Source organism: Vicia villosa, linkage group LG3 (assembly GCF_029867415.1).
Source record: "Vicia villosa cultivar HV-30 ecotype Madison, WI linkage group LG3, Vvil1.0, whole genome shotgun sequence".
NCBI classification, from domain to species: Eukaryota; Viridiplantae; Streptophyta; class Magnoliopsida; order Fabales; family Fabaceae; genus Vicia; species Vicia villosa.
The window spans coordinates 206,413,121-206,437,922 of record NC_081182.1 but is presented as its reverse complement, the minus strand read 5'-3'; the positions used below and the strand labels follow the sequence as shown (position 1 = coordinate 206,437,922).

The 24,802-nt window shown below is 32.1% G+C and overlaps 1 protein-coding gene and 1 long non-coding RNA gene across 2 annotated transcripts; one reads left to right on the top strand and one right to left on the bottom strand.

The window, feature by feature from the left end:
* Positions 1-2,345: 2,345 nt before the first annotated feature.
* LOC131593386 (uncharacterized) lies at positions 2,346-7,045 on the bottom strand. The gene is made up of 9 exons (XM_058865874.1): positions 6,827-7,045; positions 5,143-5,679; positions 4,959-5,060; positions 4,781-4,862; positions 4,642-4,661; positions 4,466-4,526; positions 3,444-3,514; positions 2,700-2,810; positions 2,346-2,621 (listed from the first exon to the last, which is right to left on the bottom strand). Exons 2-9 carry the CDS (start codon positions 5,656-5,658, stop codon positions 2,559-2,561), a joined length of 1,026 nt encoding a protein of 341 aa, XP_058721857.1. The 5' UTR covers positions 5,659-5,679; positions 6,827-7,045; the 3' UTR covers positions 2,346-2,558.
* A 2,004-nt stretch (positions 7,046-9,049) lies between these two features.
* On the top strand, positions 9,050-9,816 carry LOC131657202 (uncharacterized). Its single transcript, XR_009300527.1, has 2 exons — positions 9,050-9,302; positions 9,397-9,816. It is a non-coding gene; the product is annotated as an uncharacterized LOC131657202 (long non-coding RNA).
* The last annotated feature ends 14,986 nt before the right edge of the window (positions 9,817-24,802 follow it).

The following is a 24,802-nucleotide window of genomic DNA, read 5'->3' as shown; positions in this document are numbered from 1 at the left end:
TACAATCCTACTATTTCAACTTAGTTACCTGTGCCAACTTTTTGCAACTTTTGTAGGAAATATTTACCTCCAACATTTTTTGTTTATACGATACAACTATCAATGTGTACTAATTGTTATTTGATTTTTATGTCAAAAAGGAAATAAAAACAACAATTTAATGTTATTATTAGCATTTATGTTTTTGATTTGATAATTAGTGATTATGTTGAATTATGGAAAAATGATCACGTGAATTTGAATTTTTTTAATAAAGTATAAATTTTGTTTTGTTTTAAACAAATAGATAAATTTTAAAAATAATTTATTTAGAATTTTTGGTTTTCAATATTAAAATATATTTTATATATTTACAAAAATATATAATGGAAAGAAGAATATATGGTTTGTGTATGTAATAATGAATGATATCTTATTTCCTTTTCAATCTGTTTGTAATTAGAAAAATAATCAATGACATTTGTGTATGTCATAAATGATTAAATATTATTTGATTTTTTAATATTTTTAATTTACTATTTTTCAAAGACAGTTATGAACATTATTTTGTAGGAAAATTGTTCACTTGTGTCTAACAAGCAATGTGATATAATAGTACGTTATTTTCATCTTTTGTTGCCATAGTACACTAACTTTTTTTCATATGTCACTTCAATACTTTTTTTCTCTTTTACTATTTTCATCTTTTGATGTCATAGTACACTAACTTTTTTTTATATGTCACTTCAATACAATTTAAATAGTGACAGTATAAATTTGTATCATTACTATAGATATGTGAAAAATGTACTATTAATTCACGGGTACCAGACATTTTTCTAAACATTCAATTATTATTTTTTCACTGGTACCAGATATTTTTCTATACATTCAATTATTAGTTTTTCATAGGTAACAAATATTTTTCTAAACATTCAATTATTATTTTTTCACAGGTACCAAAAATTTTTCTATGCATTTAATTATTTTTTTCCACATGTACTAGACATTTTTATATATATTAAATTTTTTTTTTCACGGGTACCAGACTTTTTCTATTAAAAAATATACATCTGAAACAAATGCGCGTGTCGTACCAGAACCCGTGCGAACGCACGAGTTTGTTACTAGCACAGTTAATAGCACTTTAAAACAAATGCGCGTCCCGTACCAGAACCCGTGCGAACGTACGGGTTTGTTACTAGCAAATAGCACTCAATTATGTGTCACCAAATAAACATTATGATTGGATTTTAAAATCTTTAATTCATATCATTAAAATAATGCCTTATGATTACTAAGAATTTATATCATTAATTTATACCATTAACATATGCCAGCTCAACTCTGCATGCTTCGATATTTTTTTGATTAAAAACTCCATCTTCTACTCTTCCATCTTTTCAGCTCAACTCTGCATTCTTCAATATTTTTTATTAAAAAATTAAACAAAATAAACAAATGTTTTCCTTGAAACCAACATTTTTTCTTTTTACTATTTGTTATTATATCTATGGTCACACTTCGTTCTCTCTCTTCTTCTGCCCCAAATATATTTTGCTATTTCCATGTATCTAAGCTATCAATTAAAAATAAATAAAATTTAAACACTTGAGTACATGGGTACCTGCTGCTACTATATATTATTATGATATGATATTGCCTCTATGAGTTTGACAACACCATGCTCCTCTATCAATTAAATCTTAGATAATTATTATTTGTTTGTTTAAACAGAAAATAGTATCAAAGCAATTTTTAGTAGGCGCATCTATTTACATTTTAACATATTAGTAATTAAACATTTTTAGCAATTTTGGATGTCAACTTGTATTATAAGTATACATAAAAATTAATTATTAATGTTTGTATAATTGATGCATATATATAAAAAATGCACACTTCATAGATATTTAAACGTGTTAATAAAAATATATGTCATTTTAGTTAATTTTCTAAGTTTTTTTTTTATAAAATGATTGTATTGATCTAAATGTTTTTACGGGTGCTAGACATTTTTCTATACATTCAATTATTATTTTTTCACGGGTACCAGATATTTTTCTATACATTCAATTTTATTTTTTTTACGGGTGCTAGACATTTTTCTATACATTCAATTATTATTTTTTCACGGGTACTAGATATTTTTCTATACATTCAACTATTATTTTTTTACGGGTACCAGACATTTTTCTATATATTCAATTATTATTTTTTCACGAGTATCAGATATTTTTCTATACATTTCAATTATTATTTTTTCACGGGTACCAGATATTTTTCTATTAAAAAATATTCATCTGAAACAAATGCGCGTCCCGTACCAGAACCCGTGCAAACGCACGGGTTTGTTACTAGTTGGATAATAAAGATAAAGAAACTCTATTAATCATGTTCAGTAAGTTTGGTTCAGTGAACACATTCAAAATTGGTGAATCAACCAATCAGCAAGCAAGTTTACCTTAATCCATTTGTTGCTTGCTAACCAAATGAACAGAAATGAAACACAATAATCAAAATCTGACTGATTGTCCCACTAGAAACACACTAATGCTGCTGTCTCAAGTATCAAAACCTTAATCTTCATCGGAACTGCTATCTTCGGAAACCTTTTCATTGTCATCTGATTCATTTTTACCCTGCGGTTGAGTAACAAGATGAGTGCAAGGTAGCTCGATCATAACATAATAGTATTAGTAACTTCAAAAGATACTTACTGGCATGTTTTTGTCCCAATCCTTTATCCTTGAACTTGTCAGCATATAATTATCTCGTAATGGAGCCCAAGAAGGTTGTTCATCTTCGCCATTGCTTGTGCTTGCATTGGCCTGTAAATCCAAGAGATTTGATAATTAAGCAACAAATGGAAGTTTTCTCATTTAAGAAACACTTGCAGGAGTTATTACAAAGAAAATTAGTATTCTTTTACTCCTTTGACATCAAACCAATGAAGCCACCGGTTCAATGTTTAACCAGTTTGACAATTTGTCAAATGACATAATTTCAAAGTAGAAGGCCTAATAAAAATAATAATATATCAAATTAAACATGTTTTATCTCAAACTAATTTATAGCTCATACACTAATAGCTTTAAAGAGAAAATAGACACTTATGATATAATTTTATGAATTAGGATCTCAAAAATGAAATTTGAATTTGTTCCAGCTCTCAATTTCTTACATTGCTAGGAACAATAAGAACCAGAGTGTACATAAGTTGTAAATGCGCAAGTCTAAATAGAGTAAACACTTTGTACTTGGGCATTCTCAACTTATATGCATTTTGGTTCTCTTTGTTTCAATCAATGTGGAGCTTATCCTTCGTTATATTTGAGCAGATGCACAGGGCTAATCAGTTTTAACTCAAACCATAGTTTAAAACAGTGTTTCAAATTATCAAACAGTCATCAAAAAAGGACTGCCAATGAAAAACTGACAGTAAGAGAACTAGTAACAATCACCTTTACAGAAGTGCCAATTGCTGGCTTCCCTAACTCCGAAAAGAAGGCTTCTTTGGTGCGTTTCCTTAACTCTGCCACAGGTTGAATATATTAGGAACCACATTAATAAAACGGATAGCTATGAACTAGATCATAAAGGTAAATAGAGAATTCTGACAGGGATGCATCCATTTGGGGTAGTATGGTTCCAAGTTACAACTGCTCCTATTTTTCAACAGTTGTATACGAATTACATTAATGGTTAACTCTTTCCTCTAATACTTAGAGCATGATATCATGAACAAGTTGTTGGCATGGTCGTCATAAACAAAAATCAGTGTTACTGATAGCAGATCGTGGAAATTAGTGGACCACCAAAAATCTACTGTGAGGAATACTGGATATCTTTGCAGGAAAATATACAAACTCACATAGCAGTTGAAAGAAATCAATAATATATAAACAATGGTATGCTGCATAAAAAAAGTGCATTGGAAAGTTTAAAAAAGGTCATGTGTGGAAGACATGCTGCCTCTTTACAAAAAAGTTAATTGAAAGGTTTATCCTCCTCAATGAAGATGGAGGAGGAGCACGATGCGTTGAAAGAAAATGAGGCAGAGCATGGCTTGAAAGGTTTATGTATTAGGGTGATCATAGGAGTAATAACATTATGAATCTTGATATCTATTTTAAAACATAAAATTCTTCTTTTTGGCATTGAAGTGACAACTGCTATTGCCTAAGGCCCTAATAGAGAAACAGGGATAGCATTGCGCTTTTCATTTATGGATTCTTCAAAATCCACTAGGCTATAATGCTATAGCAGCATCACAATTTGATAACACTGACAAAATCAATAAAAATGAGTTTGTTTGGCCAAAGAGATTGTGTTAAATTTCCTCGTATATAATATAAACCGAAACAAATAATCCCCCAAATGAGGTTTCTTTTCCTTTAGTCGATTCAGTTATTCTGCAATTGGACAACTAACTTGAATCTAGCTAATATCCCACATTTTGTTGTTGCAGCATAAAACAACTTACCTTTGGCATCCCTATTCTTTGAGGGATCCAGCCCTTTCTGAGCAACTTGTGCCTTGTTGACCTGAAACAGGTGTAACAAACTCCTTGATTTAATAATGCTAATACAACGCAACAAATAGACAGAAGTTGAAGATTAGGAGGAAACAAAATTTGGTTGTATGCTAAGACAGACTTACAGCGTTGAACAACTTGACCACTGAAAGAAATCGGAAGTAGTCCATGTTCACAACAAGAGTCAAATTAGTAAGAGGAAATGGAAGCCATTAATAAAAAATAAAAGAAACCTCTATTTAGAAGAAAAAGCAGTTCATTTACCTCCTTTGGTCGCTACACTTATAAGAAACTTTTCGTGCGCGTCCAAATATGAAGCAGGCTTGACATGTCCCTTTTCTGCTAGCTGAAACAAGTAATAAGATAGAAATTGTCAGATGGATAATATTTTGGTACTAATTAAGATATGATTAAAATGAATCAAGTTGAAATTTAAAATTACCATCAGCTTTTCCTTTTTTGCCTCTCCCTTGACCTTGCGCTCTGCATCCTCTTCCGCGAGCTTTTCTATAACAAGATTCTTTTGTGCTGACAATACTGGACCCTGTAGAGATGTCCAAGTTTAAGAATGCCAATTTTATAATTCTCTAATAAACATTAGCATGTTGTATGATCACCTAGCTTACCAACAAGTCATCAGAAACACTTTTCTTTATAATACTCTTGAAGGCCATCTTGAATGCTTTACAACCTTCTGTAAATTTAGTAATTCCAGGCTGAATTTCATCACCATCTTCTCCTTCATCCTCGGAGAAACTAACTTTTTTATCAGTAACATTCTTCTTCTGCGTTCTTTGTCCTCCTGCTGCTCCTTCATCTTCAGACAGCTCTTCCCCTTCTATGTCTTCCTCCTCGTGCTTTTTTTTGGTGAAAGATGCTACAACTTTAGTCTTAATAGATGCCCCACCTCTAGTCCTCACAGAAGCAGGGGCAGCTGTATCATCTTCATCATCAGAATTATACTCTCGTGCTCGCTTGTGGTAAAGTTTCTTCATTTTTTGATCAATTTTAACTTTCTTCTGTCCCCGTTGTTGCTGCATCACTTTTGGTTTCTTATTTGACTTTTTGCGCCCTTGGTTCCTACCAAACTTCCTCTTTCCCAAGCCTCTTCCAGATTCAACCACTTGTGTTTCTTCAGCCATTGAATTTCTTTATAATTCAACCTATATGTCACACATTAAGATATGTCATGAGCTGAGCTATTAAATATATGCAAAATGATGATTTCCAAAGTATTAAGAGAAAATAAACAACTATTTCCAGATGTCCCAGATCAATGCAGAATTGTAGGAAACAATCTAGCCTATGAAAATAGAAACGGGATTTAACGGAGATATATAGATCCAGGGAAAAGAGATAAATTTTTAACTGATATCTATATTCATATTTTGAACCAAATACATCAATTTTTGCTGACCCAACTTTCTCTTATAGTTAGGACCTGAGGGAGTAATCGGAATTAGAGATTATCCTTGCCTTTCTCTAAATCTTACAAAATTTACCAATCATGCTAATTTAACTGATTTACTAATTTATAGGATATAAGATCAATTCTTATCTCTCTATGATTTTTGAAATTTCAAGCTGATAAAATCCCACTCATCTCTCTCTACAAAATTTCAAAATTCAACTCGATACATATTGCAGCTTAACATTATCACAGCGAATTCGTTGAACAAAAACACTAATTCAATTTTATACATGAGAATCAAATTAAACAGGCTGTGATCAAAGAAGTCGCATGATTGCATCATCTGTGTTGACAAGATACTAGCTTATGAAACTGTTTAGTAATGTTTTAAAGCAACCTTTTAAACTTATAGATACTTAAATAAACATCAAATTATTAAAAATCACAGCTTTGATAACTTTAATTGTAACTTAGAAGAATGCCTTTGTTTAGAGTAATAACTAGCAGGATGGCAATCAAGCTTTGCCCGCGACACGAGGTTTCTAATGTTTTTCAGCTGCGGTTAAGGCTAAGTCAGCTGCAATTCTAAACCATATCAAGGATCGTGACTTGACCATCATTTCGACAGTGATTAAAAACCTCAATGGTTATAAAAACACAGATATGAAACAAAGCAAAAACAGAAACGAATGTTCGAGATTGTAATCATTTAGGCATTTCAACAAACAGGTGGTATGCCCATGCTAAAACCCCACATTCCAGACAAATCAAAATAAATATAAACAACGCTATCGCTTAAACAAGTAAAAGAAAAACTTCAGCATAACAGTAACGAAAATTTTGAAGAAGTAAAGTAATAAACTATCATATATGAAATTAAGAAAGGGGAGAAAAGTTACGAGACGCTGAAAATTTCGGAGATGAAACCGTTGAGAGTATGCGATAAATGCTAAGATGGAGAAAGGAGGTGAAACGGTGACTGTGTATAGGGAAGGGTGAGTCTGGTGGTGCGGTTAGGGTTTGGTTGGGTGCGTCCGAGCAGCGACGGCGGCCGGGGTTATATGGAGAGGGAAAATCTGTTGTACATGTATGCAGTAGGGCTTTGTTTCGATATCTATGTTAGTTGTTTTATTTTTTTAATTGTGTGGGTAAAATAAATTATACTCCCTCCGTTCCTTTTTAAGTGTCGTTTTATAATTTAATGTTATAATTTGTCATTTATACCCTTTTTTTTTTTCAATAACTCCACCTCAAATTTATGGGAAAAAGAGAGTTTATAATTAAATTTATTTGGAAAGAAAAAAATAAATAAGGGTATAATAGAAAAAGTAACTCAAATAATCCACTATCTTGGTTGAAGAGCTTTTTGCTAAAACAACACTTAAAAAGGAACGGAGGGAGTACCTTTTTGCTTGTAGAAAAAATATAATAATAAATCAACAAGTAACAAGTAAAATTGCTTCACGGATATCGGTCGGTTAACAACAACAAAATAAAAAATATTTGTTTTTCAAAATTTTTGATTTTTTCGTAGTTACGTCTACTACGGAAGCGCATTAAAACATAATTACACTTAGGATTTTCTCAACTAATTAAAAAAACTACAAATTAATTTTTCAATTAATTGAAAATTTTCAAATTAATTGCGAAAATCTCAAGTTAATTAAGTTTATGAAATCTTCTTAGCTACATTTACGTAGAGCTGTCAAAATGGATTATCCGGTCCTAAACGGGCCGCCCCCATACGGGCCTCAGACTTTTTAAGGCCGGGCCCAAAAAACCTATTTTTAAATGGACTCCATTTTTACTACCCAGACCCAGCTTTGTCTGGGCTGCAGGCTACCCGATCCTAAATAGGCTTCGGTCCTAAACGAGCCTATTTCTAAAAAATAAATAAAATGTTCCCCTTATTTTTCTAATAACCATGCAATTGCATATATATATATATATATATATATATATATATATATATATATATATATATATATATATATATATATATATATATATATATAGAGAGAGAGGAGGGATCAAATTACACCCGAAGAGTTACACCACGAGTTACACTCGTTCAATAACTAGATCTCGAATTAATATTTTTTAAATTCAACCGTTGGATTGAAACATAATATCATATAGATCATACCTATAAAGTTTGAGCTTAGTCTATAATGATTTACTATATCATCGAGATATCCAAAGATTAACGTCAAAATGAGTTTTCATATAACGTTAATTTTGATGTAATTCAATGACATAGTAAATCATTATAGATTAAGCTCAAACTTTATAGGTGTGATCTATATGATATTATGTTTCAATCCAACGGTTGAATTTAAAAAATATTAATTTGAGATGTAGTTATTGAACGAGTGTAACTCGTGGTGTAACTCTTCGAGTGTAATTTGATCCCTCCTCATATATATATATATATATATATATATATATATATATATATATATATATATATATATATATATATATATATATATATATATATATATATATATATATATATATATATATATATATATAATCTAAAATTATGATTTCTAAATAATCTATATAAATTACAATTAAAATGTAAATCAACATATTAACTTAATTTTAACTATTCAAAATACATCAGAAATTATTCAATGTGACACACACAATTAAATAACTTGTTCCAACAAATTTTAAGATATAAATATTAATGACAATTATAATCTATCATATAAGAAAAGTCTACCATTTGAGACTTTCTTAGGCTATCCACATCAGCATCTGTTCCATGGTTAATCCACATCAGCTTTGGCGGTTAATACTGAATTTTTGATCATTCATCTGCATGGTGGGCTGCGGCAGTTATTGCTGTGGGAGTTTCACCCTCCCAGCTTCTCATGCTGTTGCAGTTATGTAAGGTCCATTATTGTGTGCCTATCCACGTTCCAAACTGCACAATTGCAGTAATTACCTGTTTAAATGGCTTGCCTATTTATCAGTGATTTCATTCTTCTCTTTCCATGCTTGCTAACTTCTGCGGTTATCATTCAGTGCAGTGTGAATTTGCATTATCATGTCAAGGCCTGTCTTGATGTTTATTTTCGATTCTTCTGCGATTTCTGCGTGTTGATGTTGTTCTTCGATGTGGTTGAATATGTTGCAGATTAAAGGAGATGATGGTTGTTGATTGAACGTGATGGTTGTTGTATGATTTCATTCTAAGGTGATCTTTGTTATCCTGTATTTTGTTTATTGATCATTCTATGTTTTTTGTTTTACAGGTTACTGATTTGCACGAAGTTGAAAAACAAATCATGTAGTTTATGGCTTATGGATCCAATCGATTCCCTCGCATCTTCTCTTTAGCTTTGTTTTGTTGCAGGCCTGCAGGTCGGTTTTGGTAGCAGGGCGGTTTATTGACATATTTTTTATGTTGCAGAATTGTGTATGGTTTAATTTGTAGCTGAAAGTTTTAATTATGCAGGGTGTTTTTTTATGGACCTGGTGTGCATGGTTTTTGTTCGGTGCAAGGTTGGTATAGTTTCAGGTGCATTTTGTGAACCAAATCGTATTTGGTTTGTGTATTGCAGCAGGTTCGTTGGTATGAAACAAAGTGAAAATGGCATGGATTTTTTAATCAAGTTTGGAACTGTCTTGGAAAAGAAGAATCAAGGCTCATGGACATGTTTCTTTTTTAGAGTACAAGAGCAAAGCATGGCACATGATGTCCATGGTAAACTGAATGCTGCAGATTTTCCCACGTGATGCAGGGTGAAAAACCTTCTCTGTTGATTCTGAAATAAATTGTTGTAGTCTTTGTGTGAAAAAGATCTGATATTTCTGTATCATTGGACATTGAAGATTGATCTCTAGATTAAGAAATTTTTTATTTGATTTATGTTAATTTGATTTATTTACAGTATGTGATTTGATTCTGCTAATTTGAGGATTGTGCAGATTGAATGTAATTGTAGTTTTAAATAAAAGATATGATATTTCTTGGAGTTTTGGTTTGCAGGTGGTGATTTCTTGGTTTTATAATTATTTTAGCTGATAATATCAGCAATAAAATTAATTATACTGATAGTTATCCACAAATAGTCTTTAGAAATTAAAACTGAAAACAAGACAAAACACTAATATACACAAAAGGCTCTTGACTTAGCCATCTAAAACTAATTAGCCTCTGATTAAGAAAAAAATACAATGACCATAATAAATATCTCTTTTTTTTCCTTTTTAAGACTTATGACAGTAGTAGTAACAATAATGTGTTAAATATCTATTTTTCTGATAACTATATACAATCCTAAAGCTAATTATAAGATTCTAAAAAAATGTAAAAATATGAACTTATGATAGTAATAATAATACTCAGAGAAGTATTATACGAGTTTTGCCTTTTTGTTCCTTTCCTTTGAATTTTTTTTGAACATTTTATTAATGCAATGTTAAGAATGATTTTAAGAAGTTTAATAAAAACTAACTATAACAAATCTTAATAATAATTAAAAAACTTGAAATAAATTGGTTCATATATATTTTTATCAACCAATTAAAATAATACTATATTATAATAATAAATATTAATAATGTGACAAAAAGATAAAAATAATAAAGATACATAATTTTTTTCTATTAATTGTCTATTTTAATCGTTAAATTTAATTAACTGTAATTAATGTACTACATGTTATAACTCACATTTGTTCACATAATTGATGATTTTAAATTATTTCCTATAAAGTTAGAAAATATTTTATTTCTTTAAATATTTATATTTCATCTAAAAACATTAGTTTATCAATTTATTTTACTAATACATATAAAATTAATATATTTTTAAAATCACATATCAATTATTGTTGGCATTTAAAGCAATATTAATAATATAGGACCGTTTCTGTAACAGTTATGGAAATATTAATTGGCCTTAAATCATTCCAAAAATATGTATATATTGTGTTTGTATATTACAGTTGAATGAAAATAAATTAATATTAAAAACAAGTCAAAATCATTTATTGTCTTCAAGATAACATACCAAAATATTTCAAATTATTGACCATAGAATAATATATTATTGACCATAGAATAGTATAACTTTTATTTTGAGACTAAGTATAATTAATATAATTTTGATATATATTTTTTTTAAATTGGTTGTGCCTATATTTTTTCTTTAATATATTAAAGCAAAAATAGTTTAATATTTGAAAAAATAATAAAAGAAAGAATAATTATGAAAACGGGTTTTATATAATATATAAAAGGAAAGAATATAATGTAAGTTTAAATAGGGAGACATTTTTCAAGTATATATATATATATATATATATATATATATATATATATATATATATATATATATATATATATATATATATATATATATATATATATAAAAACAAATTTACTAATGATTGAAATATTTTTATAATTAATGACAAAAAAATATTTATATACAAATAACTATATTGATTAAATTAATTTTATATACGAGAAGAAATAACTAAAATTAAGAATAAAAGAATCAACTTTCTATTATTACTATATAGGATTTATTATTTTTAACTGATGATATATGGAATACGGTCGTTTCAAATAATTGCACGCACCTGAATTTTGTCCCTTACGCTTGACAAATTTTTTATTTATGTTCAAACACATGACTCTAACTATTATTTTACTATTTTTTTAATAATTTAATAGTTGAACGAAATTTATTCCAATTAAATATGCAACAATATTATTTAAAATTTTTCAAAATTATTGTAATACCAATTATCTTTTCAAATTTATTATAACGGAAACTAATTTTTATGAAGAATTTGATAGTAAAAAATTAAATTAAATTAATTTCAACTTAAAGCAATAATAATTATTGATACTTAATAGTTATATCCTTTGATTATTTTTTATTTAAGATGATTAAATGTATGATTTTAATACTTAAATATATGAATTTAATACTTATTATGTGAAGGGGATTTAACTTTTCATTCTTCGTAACCGTAGCTATTTTGTATAAATATTTTGTCATTAAGGATACAATAAATTATATATTATTTAGTTTTAATTGCACTACCTTTCAAATTTCTAATTGATTATTTGACTTTAAGTGATAAATCTTTCTAATTCTATTTTTTAATATTTATGGTTTTCATTTAAGATACAATCTTTTTTAAGATAATATAATAAATAGAATTAATTTTTATTTTTCACATTTATCAATTTTCAATGCGTATTCTGAGTACTTATTTTAAAAATAACTATCGTTACAGAATACTTATAAATGATGTCAACATACGGGAAAATAATATATCATTATTTCAAATATTTGTATAAATAATATTATTTTTGTCTCTTATTTTGTTGTCTAACATCTCTTATTTTACTTTTAAGAACTTTTAAGACTATACAGTTTTATTAAAATGAGCCAAATATTAGAAACGAGTCAAATTTTTATATTTGATGTTTAAAAATAAAATTTAAAAATTAGTGTTACTTTACAATTTTATTAACAATTTTGTTACCTTTTATTTGACTCAATCCAAGGTGAATTAACTAATTGAAATACATGAAATTTTTGGATATTATATAATAACGGAAAGGTGAATTAACTAATTGAAATACATGAATTTTTTGGATATTAACGGGAACAAATTTAGAATATTAACGGGAACACAAAATTATTGATCAAAATAATGAATATTAACGGGAACACGGAGTTACTGATCAAAATAATGAGTATTAACGGGAACATGAAGTTACTGATCAAAATGTTGAATATTAACGGGAACAAATTTGGAATATTAACGGAAATATCAATTTTCCTTCATATCTTTCTATTTATTTTTTCATATAATTTTTATTTAACTATCTTATTTATTTTTTTTTATGTAAAATAAATCATTTTAAACAAATGAGCGTATCACACTGGTACCCGTGCGAATGCACGGGTATCCTGTTAATCTTCAAAATATTGAATATTAACGAAAATACGGAGTTATTGATTAAAATATTAAATATTAACGGGGACACGAAGTTATGATCCAAATTTTGAATATTAATGGAAACACGAAGTTATTGATCTAAATATTTAATTTTTGAATATTAACGGGAACACAAAGTTATTAACAAAATATTGAATATTAAATAGAACACGAAGTTACTGATAATTTTTTGGAATATTAACATAAACATTAAGTTACTGATAAATTTTTTAAACATTAACGGGAACAAATTTGAAATATTAACGGGAACACGGAGTTATTGATCAAAATAATGAATACTAATGGGAACACGGAGTTACTGATCAAAATAATAAATATTAACGAGAGCATGGAATTATTGATGAAAATACTGAATATTAACGGGAACAAATTTGTAATATTAACGAAAATACAAAGTTACTGATCAAAATAATGAATGTTACCGGGACATGAATTTACTGATCAAAATATTGAATATTAACGGGAACATGAAGTTACTTAATAAAATATTAAATATTAACGAGAACATGAATTAGTCATCAAAATATTTAATATTAACGAAATCACACATTTTCTTTACACATATTATTTCTCAATGGAACCTCTAAATTTTTTAAGTGCATCCTTCTAAAACAATATAAACTTTATTTTCTTAATTATTTTTTTATTTTCAATATTCGATTTTTTTAATATTAGTATTTTTATAACTTTACCCATTTTAATCAACATTTAGTCTTTTACTAATACCTTTTTTTTTCTCTCAACCACAATGCGCGAACACGACGGGTACCCTTGCGAACGCACGGGTAAGACACTAGTTTTATAACAATCATAACAACAAACTGTTATAAAATCTTATAACAATTATAATTAGATTGATGAGATATTATTTTATAGCAAATTGTTATATATATGATTTGTACTAACTCTATCCTACCATAAAAAATTACATCATAACTTTTTAAATCTCATTTAAACCTTATTTTTAATTAGAATACATCATGTGTCTTTTCTATACTATCTACATAATTATATTAGGATGAAACCTTTTAGTTTGAAATTAAGTCAAATCATCAACTTTTGTTTGATATTTATACCTTTATAATACTAAAAAAAATTAAAATACATAATACGCAAATTGTTTATAATATACCTTTATGAATTATGAAAGGATAATTTCTAGTTATATTAAAAAAATTTAATTTTTCGGGCTGGCGGGCTACCCATGGCCCATACGGGCCGGCCCATATTTTTAGTGCTTTTTAGGGTCGGGCTTAAAAAGGCCCTGATGTATATGGGCTTGAAAAATAAGGCTCAAGTCCTAACTATTTTCGGGCCTGATGGGACGGCCCATGGGCTTGGGCCCATTTTGACAACTCTGCATCTACGTAAGAGTTTGAAAATAGACTATTCCGTAGATGTACCTACGGAACATTCTGTTATATTTTCAAATCAACTACATTTCACATCTAAACTTCAATTTTTTTTAACAAAATTGAAATATCAAATTATAGTAAATCAAAGTAATTGGAAAACCTCAACTGCACTACTTTTATTTACTATAATTTGATGTTCCATTTTTATTTTAAAAATTGAGTTTTTTAGTGAAATGTAATTGATTTAAAATATAACAGAATATTTCGTAGGTACAAATACGAAACACTTTTTTAAACCCTTCCCTAGATGTAGCTACAGAATATTTAATGAACTTGAGATTTTTCTAATTAATTGTGAAAATCCCAAGTTTTACTATGTTTTAACGCTTTTCATAGATGCATTTATGCAAAAAAAATCAATTTTTAAAAAAAAAATACTTTCGGATGTGCATCTACGGAAGCAACAGACATAATTGAAATTACGTCAGGTGGCTAAGAGATTCAATGGATACATTGAGAAATTATCTTAACTTTTAGATTGTAAAATAAATGATTATTTATGTATAAATTATTTTTAAAATTATAAATAAATTTAAATTATTTCAATATAAATTATAAATTCTCTTCTTAAACAATTTTTTTATTGAAAGAAAGTGAGGCGCTGAGGCATTACAATTATAAACCCTCTATTATTTCCACTCAATCATTCTCGTTTTTTTCAAAATCTATCATTCTCTTCTTCTTCAAACTCTCAAATTAAGCCTAAAAAATGACATAATCTTGAGGGCATCAAGCTTTATTGCAAGTTTTGAGAATATGAGTAATTGAGAGTCTACTGAGTTGCATGTTAATCGAAGCGCTTAGCCAATTTCATAGGTGTTGGGCAAAGGTGTAGGAGAAGAAAATATGCTTATAAGTTTCCCTAATTTTAAGACACAAAATGCATATAAAAGTTATTGAACAAACTCTATGCATGAGATTCTCATATTTTGAGTGGAAAATGCAAGTGTTCTAAATTAGCTTAGACTAGAGAGCCTTCTAACTCAAATTAGTAAGAGGAAATGGAAGCCATTAATAAAGAATAAAAGAAACCTCTATTTAGAAGAAAAAGCAGTTCATTTACCTCCTTTGGTCGCTACACTTATAAGAAACTTTTCGTGCGCGTCCAAATAAGAAGCAGGATTGACATGTCCCTTTTCTGCTAGCTGAAACAAGTAGTAAGATAGAAATTGTCAGATCAATTACCAGATGGATAATTTGAGGAAACTTTTGAATAATGTCACAAAGAATTCTCCATTAAGAATTACGAATGAAGTTTATAACTTCGGCTTGCAAGGATTTTTTTTGACGTGATCATGAAACAAAATTAAATCAAATAAGGGGAAGCCACGCCATGAATCATTCCAAAAATTGATGTAGTGGACATTGTCAATGAGCAAATAGTAGTTGTTTAACACCTCCTAAAAACTTATGATTCAAACCACTTCGAATGATGGGAAATATGGTATCTAATGACAGATTGATGCCTTAAAACTCTAATCATGAGAAAAATGGCCCATTGAAGGTTTGAGTTTAATAGGTCCCAATATAGTTTAAGGGAAATAACCTCATTTATTTTTATAAGAGATTTTTTATTAAGCCCTCATCAACGAGGGTGCAAACCTTGTGCCGACCATTGTGACAATCTTTCTAGCGTTGACATCACCACTCTAGATGAATTTTCGAGTTTGTTTGTCAATATCTTTAAGAGAGCACCTGACCAATTATAAATAAGGAAGCTATAAAACGGTATTACTTGGATCACCATTTTAACTAAATAGACTTTATGAATTATTATTAACATTGAACCTTTTCAAGAAGATGCACCACTTTAGGTTTACCCTTGAAAAATATGACTCCTAAATAAATAAAAAGACTATGAACCAAGCTCAAAGCCCAAAAAATGATAAATAAAAACAAGCCTCATATGTGAAGCTAAATGAGCAAAGATTGTTGATTTATTGGGATGTATAACATGGACAAAGTCTGTCGCATATCTATTGAACAAAACATACAAAGCCTGTAAGTTTGACTGCTTTTATTTGCAAAATGGGCCCTTGTATATGTATAATCAGGGCTGTCAAAATGGGCCCGACCCGTTGGACATGCCCATTTTGCCCGCACTTTAGTGCGGGGACGAGTCAAGGTTTTAGGCCCTCACCCTTTAATGTGGCCGCCTTGTCCTGTTTTTCATGCGGCTTTGGTGGGCATGGAAATTAACATAAAATTTAACATTTTTATGCTTAAAAGGTGTAGTGCCTGCGGGCTTAGTCCGCTCTGCCTCACGTTTTGCAGGGCGGACCAAGGTTTTGAGTCCGCATCCTTAACTATGGCCGTCCCGCCCCGTTTTTTTGTGGGCTTTTATGGGACGGGCCTAAACGGGGTGGGCGTGCCCGTTTTCCACCCACCCCTATGTATATTCAATGATTGATTTAAGATATACTTCTAGCTATTATACTTAATCGTGGGAAAACCTTGTTGTTTGGAGGATTAAGAAATAAAGTGCAGATGCTCTATCAAGCCCTAAAACATAATTTATGGATGTGAGATATTGGATCGAACTCTAGTATGGTCGAAGGGTAGCTTCTTGGTTCGACGGGATTAAGCATGAAGTCGAAGGTTGTTCACATGCTTGTGTCGAAGATGCTAGGGTTGTTAGCATGCTAAATTAGGTTTAGTGTTTAAACCCTAATTTGTTAAGTTAGCTTGTGTATTAAGTTGGCTTGTGTAATGGGCCTTGCTGAAAAAGCCCATTAGTTAGTATGTTAGGTTTTATTATAAATAGCATACTAGTCTCTCATCATTGCTAAGCTGCAAATCCTAATTTAGGGTGAGAGAGGTTATTTGTTATTCTTGTAAACTTGTAATCTTGTTTTCTAAGAGAAAGTGAAAGAATAGCAGTTATAACCAAATTCTTGTGTTCTTCTTCTCCTCTCTAATTCCCTATTATACTTTGTTATTGGTATCATTTTTCACAATAAATTGGTGCGGTGAGCATGGAGAAGATGCCGTCAACAAAGTATGAGATTGAAAAGTTCACCGGAGTGAATGATTTCGGTTTGTGGCGCTTGAAGATGGTTGAAGACAAAGTGTTGGCTGAGCAGTTGGATATGTTCAACAAGGTGATTCTTGATCTTGAAAATATCGATGTAAAGATTGATGATGAAGATCAAGCGCTGTTACTATTGTGCGCTTTGCCTCGATCACATGCTCACTTCAAAGAAACTCTCTTGTATGGAAGGGAGTCCCTGACGTTTGAAGAAGTTCAATCAGCCTTGTATTCTAAGGACTTCAATGAACGAAAGGATCATAAACCTTCGACCATTGGTGAAGGTTTGGCCGTTAAAGGAAAATTCTTGCGAAAGAATGCTAAGTTCGACAAGAAAGGCAAAAGCCAGTCGAAGTCTTACAGTGGCGAAGCATCTGGCATTCGATGCTATCATTGTAAGAAGGAGGGTCACACAAGAAAGGTGTGCCCTGAACGTCTGAAAGATCATGGAGGTAAGGATAATGGCAATGCAGTCATTGTTCAAGATGATTTTGAATCATCTGATGTTCTTGTGGTTTCAAACAGTGACTCGAGAAGAGAGTGGATTATGGATTCAGGTTGCACTTGGCACATGACTCCAAACAAAGACTTGTTCTAAGAATTATGTGATCAAGATGGTGGATCAGTATTGCTGGGAAACAACAAGGCTTGCAAGATTGTAGGTATTGGATCCGTTAGATTCAAGCTCCATGATGAGTCAATAAGGTTGTTGACTGAAGTCAGGTATGTTCCTGATTTGAAGAGAAATCTGCTTTCTCTTGGTGAATTCGACAAGAAAGGATATGTTTCTCAAGGAGAGAAAAGTATCCTAAGAGTCATGAAGGGTTCAAAGGAAGTCTTAAGAGGCGTGAAGAAACAAGGCTTGCATACCCTTGAGGCTGAAGTTGTAAGTGGTTCGACAAATGTTGTATCCACGAAACCGTTGTCGAAGACAGAAATCTGGCACATGAGATTGGTCCATGTCAGTGAAAGGGGTCTGGTAGAATTAGGGAAACAAAATCTGCTTGGTGGAGACAAAGTCGAAAAGCTGAAGTTTTGTGAACCCTATGTATTTGGAAAATCTTGCAGAGTGAAGTTCAACAAAGGCAAACAAAGAACACATGGATCCCTTGACTACATCCATGCTGATCTTTGGGGGCCTGCAAGGTGTGCATCACATTCTAGGGCAAGGTATTTCCTATCCATAGTAGATGATTATTTCAGAAAATTATGGGTATTCATCCAGAAGACTAAGGATGAAACTTTTGAGAATTTCAAAAGTTGGAAGACTCTGGTTGAAAATCAGACTGGCAGAAAGGTCAAGAGGTTGAGAACCGACAATGGCCTTGAATTTTGCAATGAGGCATTCGACAGTTTTTGTGCTGCCTATGGTATTGCAAGGCATAGAACTACTACAGGTACTCCACATCAAAATGGTTTGGCTAAAAGGTTTAATCGAACTATTTTGGAGAGAGTCAGATGCATGATGACTAGTGCCGGTTTAAAGATGGTGTTTTGGGCTGAGGTTGTTTCGACAGCAACATATCTGATAAACAGATGTCCTTCGACAGCGTTAGATATGAAGACACCTGAAGAAGTTTGGTCGGGACATCCACCAGATCTCGACAAACTTAGAGTATTTGGTTGCGTAGCCTATGCTCATGTTAGGCAAGACAAGGTCGAACCTAGAGCTCTGAAATGCATGTTCATGGGATACCCTGAAGGAGTCAAAGCTTATAGGCTATGGTGCCTAGAGCCAGGTCATAGGAGGTGTATCACCAGTCGAGATGTAGTTTTCAATGAAGCTGAAATGGCTTTTAAGAAAACGGATGATGTTGGTCGAAGTACAGAAACATCTGACGAAGAGCTGGAACAGGTAGAGATTCCTGTTGAGGTGGAGCATGTTGATGCTGAATTGCATATCCCTAATGAAGTCTAAGAAGAAGCAGAAGATACTGAGGAAGTTGAGGAAACTGATGATGACTACCTATTGTCGAGAGATAGGTCGAGAAGAGTCATCAAGGCACCTCAGAGACTTGGGTATGCAGATCTTATAGCTTATGCCTTAATCTCTGCAAGTGAGGTTCTAGACGAAGAACCTAGAGACTACAAGGAAGTTATGAGGAGTCGAAATAAGACTGAATGGCTGAAGGCCATGGATGATGAGATGAAATCTCTTCATGATAATCACACTTGGGAACTGACCAAGAAACCTGCTGGGGCAAGGTTAGTCAGCTGTAAATGGATTTTCAAAGTTAAGGAAGGAATTGAAGGAGTAACGTCGAAAAGATACAAGGCAAGGTTAGTTGCAAGGGGTTTCACTCAGAAAGAAGGTGCCGACTTCATTGACGTGTTCTCTCCTGTTGTGAAGCATAGGTCCATTTGAATGTTGCTTGCCATGGTGGCGCAGTTCGACCTTGAACTGGAACAGATGGATGTGAAGACTGCGTTCTTGTATGGTGATCTAGATGAAACAATCCTGATGAGGCAACCTGAAGGGTATGTCGAAAAGGGGAAGGAAGATTATGTGTGCAAGCTAAAGAGATCTTTATATGGGCTGAAACAATCTACTCGACAGTGGAATAGGAGATTCGACAAGTTCATGGCACGCATAAGTTTCATTAGAAGTCAGTTCGACCACTGTGTTTACTTCAGATTTCGACCTGGTAATTCATTTGTTATTTTGTTGCTTTTTGTGGATGATATTCTTGGAATTGACATTCGAAGAGATAGAAAGAAGTCGAAGTTATGCTTATCTCAAGAGGCATATCTACGGAAGATTCTCGAAAAGTTTGGTATGTCGAATTCGAAGCCAGTTGTGACTCCAACAAACCCCCAATTCAATCTGAGTATTGATCAGTGTCCCAGTACTGATGTCGAAAGAGCCTATATGAATAGCATCCCATACGCTAATATAGTCGGTTCTTTGATGTATGCTGTTGAATGCAGTATAGGGCAAGCAACAAAAAAGATTTGGAAATATTGATCCGGGAATTATCGTCCTCAGAGATGGAGAGATGCCATTCAACAGTTTCTACGGTTTCGAGCTCGGGATTGAATGAGCAAAAAGTAAACAAAGATATAGACAGGTAAGAATAAACACATTCTTAGAAGAGAAAGAACTTATCAGGAATGTAAATATATCCACTCTTCACAAACATACACTTACCAACCCGTTATACTCAACCTACGATACTCATCTATGTCATCACGTATCTCTCACATAAGCGCCCATCTCTGGAGCACAAACGAGATCATCTCATAACTAAGGTTATCTCTAACGCGAAGTCATGAGAACATCCGTATTCTCGCGTCGGCGATCTCTCGCGCGCCGCTCAAACACGAAAGCATTAAGTACAGATACAAACAGTGAATGCTAGCTCTAAATCTATCTCTAGAGTTCAGAACCAACAGATTATCATCCTAGATAAGGATTCAAGAAGTTTATCTCTAAAGCAACCCAAATCCCCAGCATAGAGCAAAAATCCAGGATAATATCAACACAGATTTGTAAAGCAAGTTTAACATAACATTATAATCGGTAAATATACATAAGATTCAAGTAAATATACAAACAAAACCCAACCAAAGAGAAATACACAAAGAAGAAGAGAAATGAACCGAAAATCTCCCGGTTTGTCAGCTCCGTTCGACGCTCAATCCACCCCGAATCATCCAAATGCAACCTCCGAAGTTGTTTTCTAAGCTAATCTACCCTAAGAATGAAGGTTTGATGATTTGGGAACAATTACCCCAAAACATAACCTAAAAATGTGATTTTTACCCCTATTTAACGAGCTGATATCTGTCATGGTCGCTCAGCGGAGGTACTCCCGCTTAGCGGCTGACAGCAAAAGTGAAATCTTGTTTTTGCCATAAGTTGAGAACCGTAACTCTGAATTGCGCCCGGTTCGAAGCGTTGGAAAGCTTATTTAATGCTCTATCCAATAATGAATGAATGGAAACCAAAATGATGATTTTGGTCATCCTTATTTTGAGCCTATGGAAGTCCGCTTGATGCTGGCTAAGCGGGCTTTCACCAAAATTGCGAAATCGAAGCCGTGCCTTTGACACTTTATTCCTCAAGACTCCAATAAGCATGAATACCTATAAAAACAAAGGAAAAACTATCAAATGGTATAAAAGTATATGAAAATACAACTATTCACAAAGTATACGTATTTATACACAAAACGGTGAATTATTCAAACGGTATTAACAAAAGTATCGATAAGTGTCACTATTTACATACACAAAATAAGTACATTTTGACACTTATCAAACTCTCCCCAACTTGAAACTTTGTTTGTCCTCAAACAATGTCAAATAAATCAAAGAATTGAAAGTAATAAACCAAAGAATTGTGAGTCAACAAGTTTAGAAAAACCAAAAACAAATGTATGGCTCAATACAAAAACGTACAAACAAAGTAAGTACTTACCACTATCCTACAACGACAACATGTAAACGAAACGAATCCTAAGTACAAAAAGCATACAAAACATTCTAACACAATACATGCTCACATCATGAATCACACCTAGCAAAAATTCATCAATGGATGAAGAACACGCAAAGGTGAAGGACTTTTAACACTCATCCAACAATCTTGCAAACAAAAGATTAATTATGCATTCATCCAAAAATCACATTGAAGATACAAAAGCAAGATCACAAGGGCTCTTCAAGGTTGTAATGTGGCTTGGTTAACAAACAAGGGATATGTCCTAAGGCTAATCGAAACAAAAACTTGCCTAAACCTAAGGGAGTGATCAATCCACCAAAGATTCAAACAACAAAACCTCGATTAAACTTCTTCCATAACCACAAGTTTCTCAAACAAATCACAATACTTATTAGCACAATTATTCGCTTCTCTTTTCTTTTTCTTTTTCAAAACTTTTTCTCCTTTTTTTTTTCTTTTTCTTTTCTTTTCACTTTTTTTCTTTTCTTTTCAATTTCATAGCAACAACCAAATAAGTGCACAATCATTTTTCTCCCCAACTTGAATTCAACCACATCATCATGTGAATACTCCCTACTTTCTAAGGCAAGGTAAAAATTCATACCAAAAATCATGGTTGAGGGTTCAAGAAAACAAAGAATCAATCATCCATGCAAAAATGAGAACTAAACACTCAAAGATAAGCATTTAGCAAAAACAACATGGATATTGACAAAAAGCTCAAAAGGGTTAACAAATGATCACACACTCACAAGGTGAATTGACTATTTGGTTATGGTGGTTGTGCTCAAAATGAAACAAAATGCCTTGATCCTTTTCATGCTTTCATAAAATCAACATAAACAAAAGATTAAGCATAATAAAATCCAGTTAAACAAAGATTGTGGCCTCCAGCATATGTGAACAATGGAAAGCTTTCTCACATTTATGGTTTGGGAACTAAAGTGATTCAATCAACAAGCAAGTAATGCAAAAGAATGAATTGTATGGTAATTGTACAGAGGAAAAGTTTCCTAAACATGTTATTCTATAGAAAGTGATAAATGAGTACCTTGAATGATACAACTTCAAAAACAATGTCCTACCATACATCCGCAGGTTGAAACATTCAAGCTTCGGAGAATCACCTCAAAAATCTTTGAATCACCGAACAAAATTTGAATCCAAACAACCAATACAAGAATTAGAAAAATAAAACTAGTATCTACTACTAAATAGCCTTGGTGAAAGTGGAAAAAATGAGTGAACCAAGTGGAATGGGAACCCCACTGGTACAGAGCAGAAAAACAAAATTCTGCTATGCTCGCTTAGCGGAGCTGAGCTCGCTTAGCGGGCACATCAGAACTCAGAAAAATCAGAATTGCACCAGTTGTTCCAATCACACATCACTTCACCTAAATACCTCATAAACAGAAATATAAACAACATTTACAACTGTTGGGGTGCCTCCCAACAAGCGCTTGTTTTACGTCGTTAGCTCGACGCCTTTATTGTTTTGGTGTTTGGAAAGTAGCTTCCTCCAATCATGCCATGGTGACGTCTCACCGCACAAGCCTAAGAAAGTGTCCTAACCAAAGCACTCAACAAACGTTACGGGTACAAATATATACAATGATTAAATGAACATAAAAACCAAAGTATACAACTATATACACAAACAAACACATATATACAAGTATGGAACAAATAGAATTATTATCATACAAAAAGAGAAAATTGGTGAATGTTGGATTCACAAGTTGAAAAGTGAAGATTTTGAATAACGAACTTGTACGATCTCAACGTGTTTCACCAACATTCACCAACAAAGTATACTTGTATGCAAACATATACAAGTAACTATATGGTGAACATAAACAAGTAAACATGTACAAGTAAATATATACACGTGAAACTATACAATATATACGTTATATACAAAGCTCAAAACACGAAAACTATTGCGATGCAGTTCAACAACCATCCCCGGCAACGGCGCCATTTTGTTGAATGCAGTATAGGGCAAGCAACAAAAAAGATTTGGAAATATTGATCCGGGAATTATCGTCCTCAGAGATGGAGAGATGCCATTCAACAGTTTCTACGGTTTCGAGCTCGGGATTGAATGAGCAAAAAGTAAACAAAGATATAGACAGGTAAGAATAAACACATTCTTAGAAGAGAAAGAACTTATCAGGAATGTAAATATATCCACTCTTCACAAACATACACTTACCAACCCGTTATACTCAACCTACGATACTCATCTATGTCATCACGTATCTCTCACATAAGCGCCCATCTCTGGAGCACAAACGAGATCATCTCATAACTAAGGTTATCTCTAACGCGAAGTCATGAGAACATCCGTATTCTCGCGTCGGCGATCTCTCGCGCGCCGCTCAAACACGAAAGCATTAAGTACAGATACAAACAGTGAATGCTAGCTCTAAATCTATCTCTAGAGTTCAGAACCAACAGATTATCATCCTAGATAAGGATTCAAGAAGTTTATCTCTAAAGCAACCCAAATCCCCAGCATAGAGCAAAAATCCAGGATAATATCAACACAGATTTGTAAAGCAAGTTTAACATAACATTATAATCGGTAAATATACATAAGATTCAAGTAAATATACAAACAAAACCCAACCAAAGAGAAATACACAAAGAAGAAGAGAAATGAACCGAAAATCTCCCGGTTTGTCAGCTCCGTTCGACGCTCAATCCACCCCGAATCATCCAAATGCAACCTCCGAAGTTGTTTTCTAAGCTAATCTACCCTAAGAATGAAGGTTTGATGATTTGGGAACAATTACCCCAAAACATAACCTAAAAATGTGATTTTTACCCCTATTTAACGAGCTGATATCTGTCATGGTCGCTCAGCGGAGGTACTCCCGCTTAGCGGCTGACAGCAAAAGTGAAATCTTGTTTTTGCCATAAGTTGAGAACCGTAACTCTGAATTGCGCCCGGTTCGAAGCGTTGGAAAGCTTATTTAATGCTC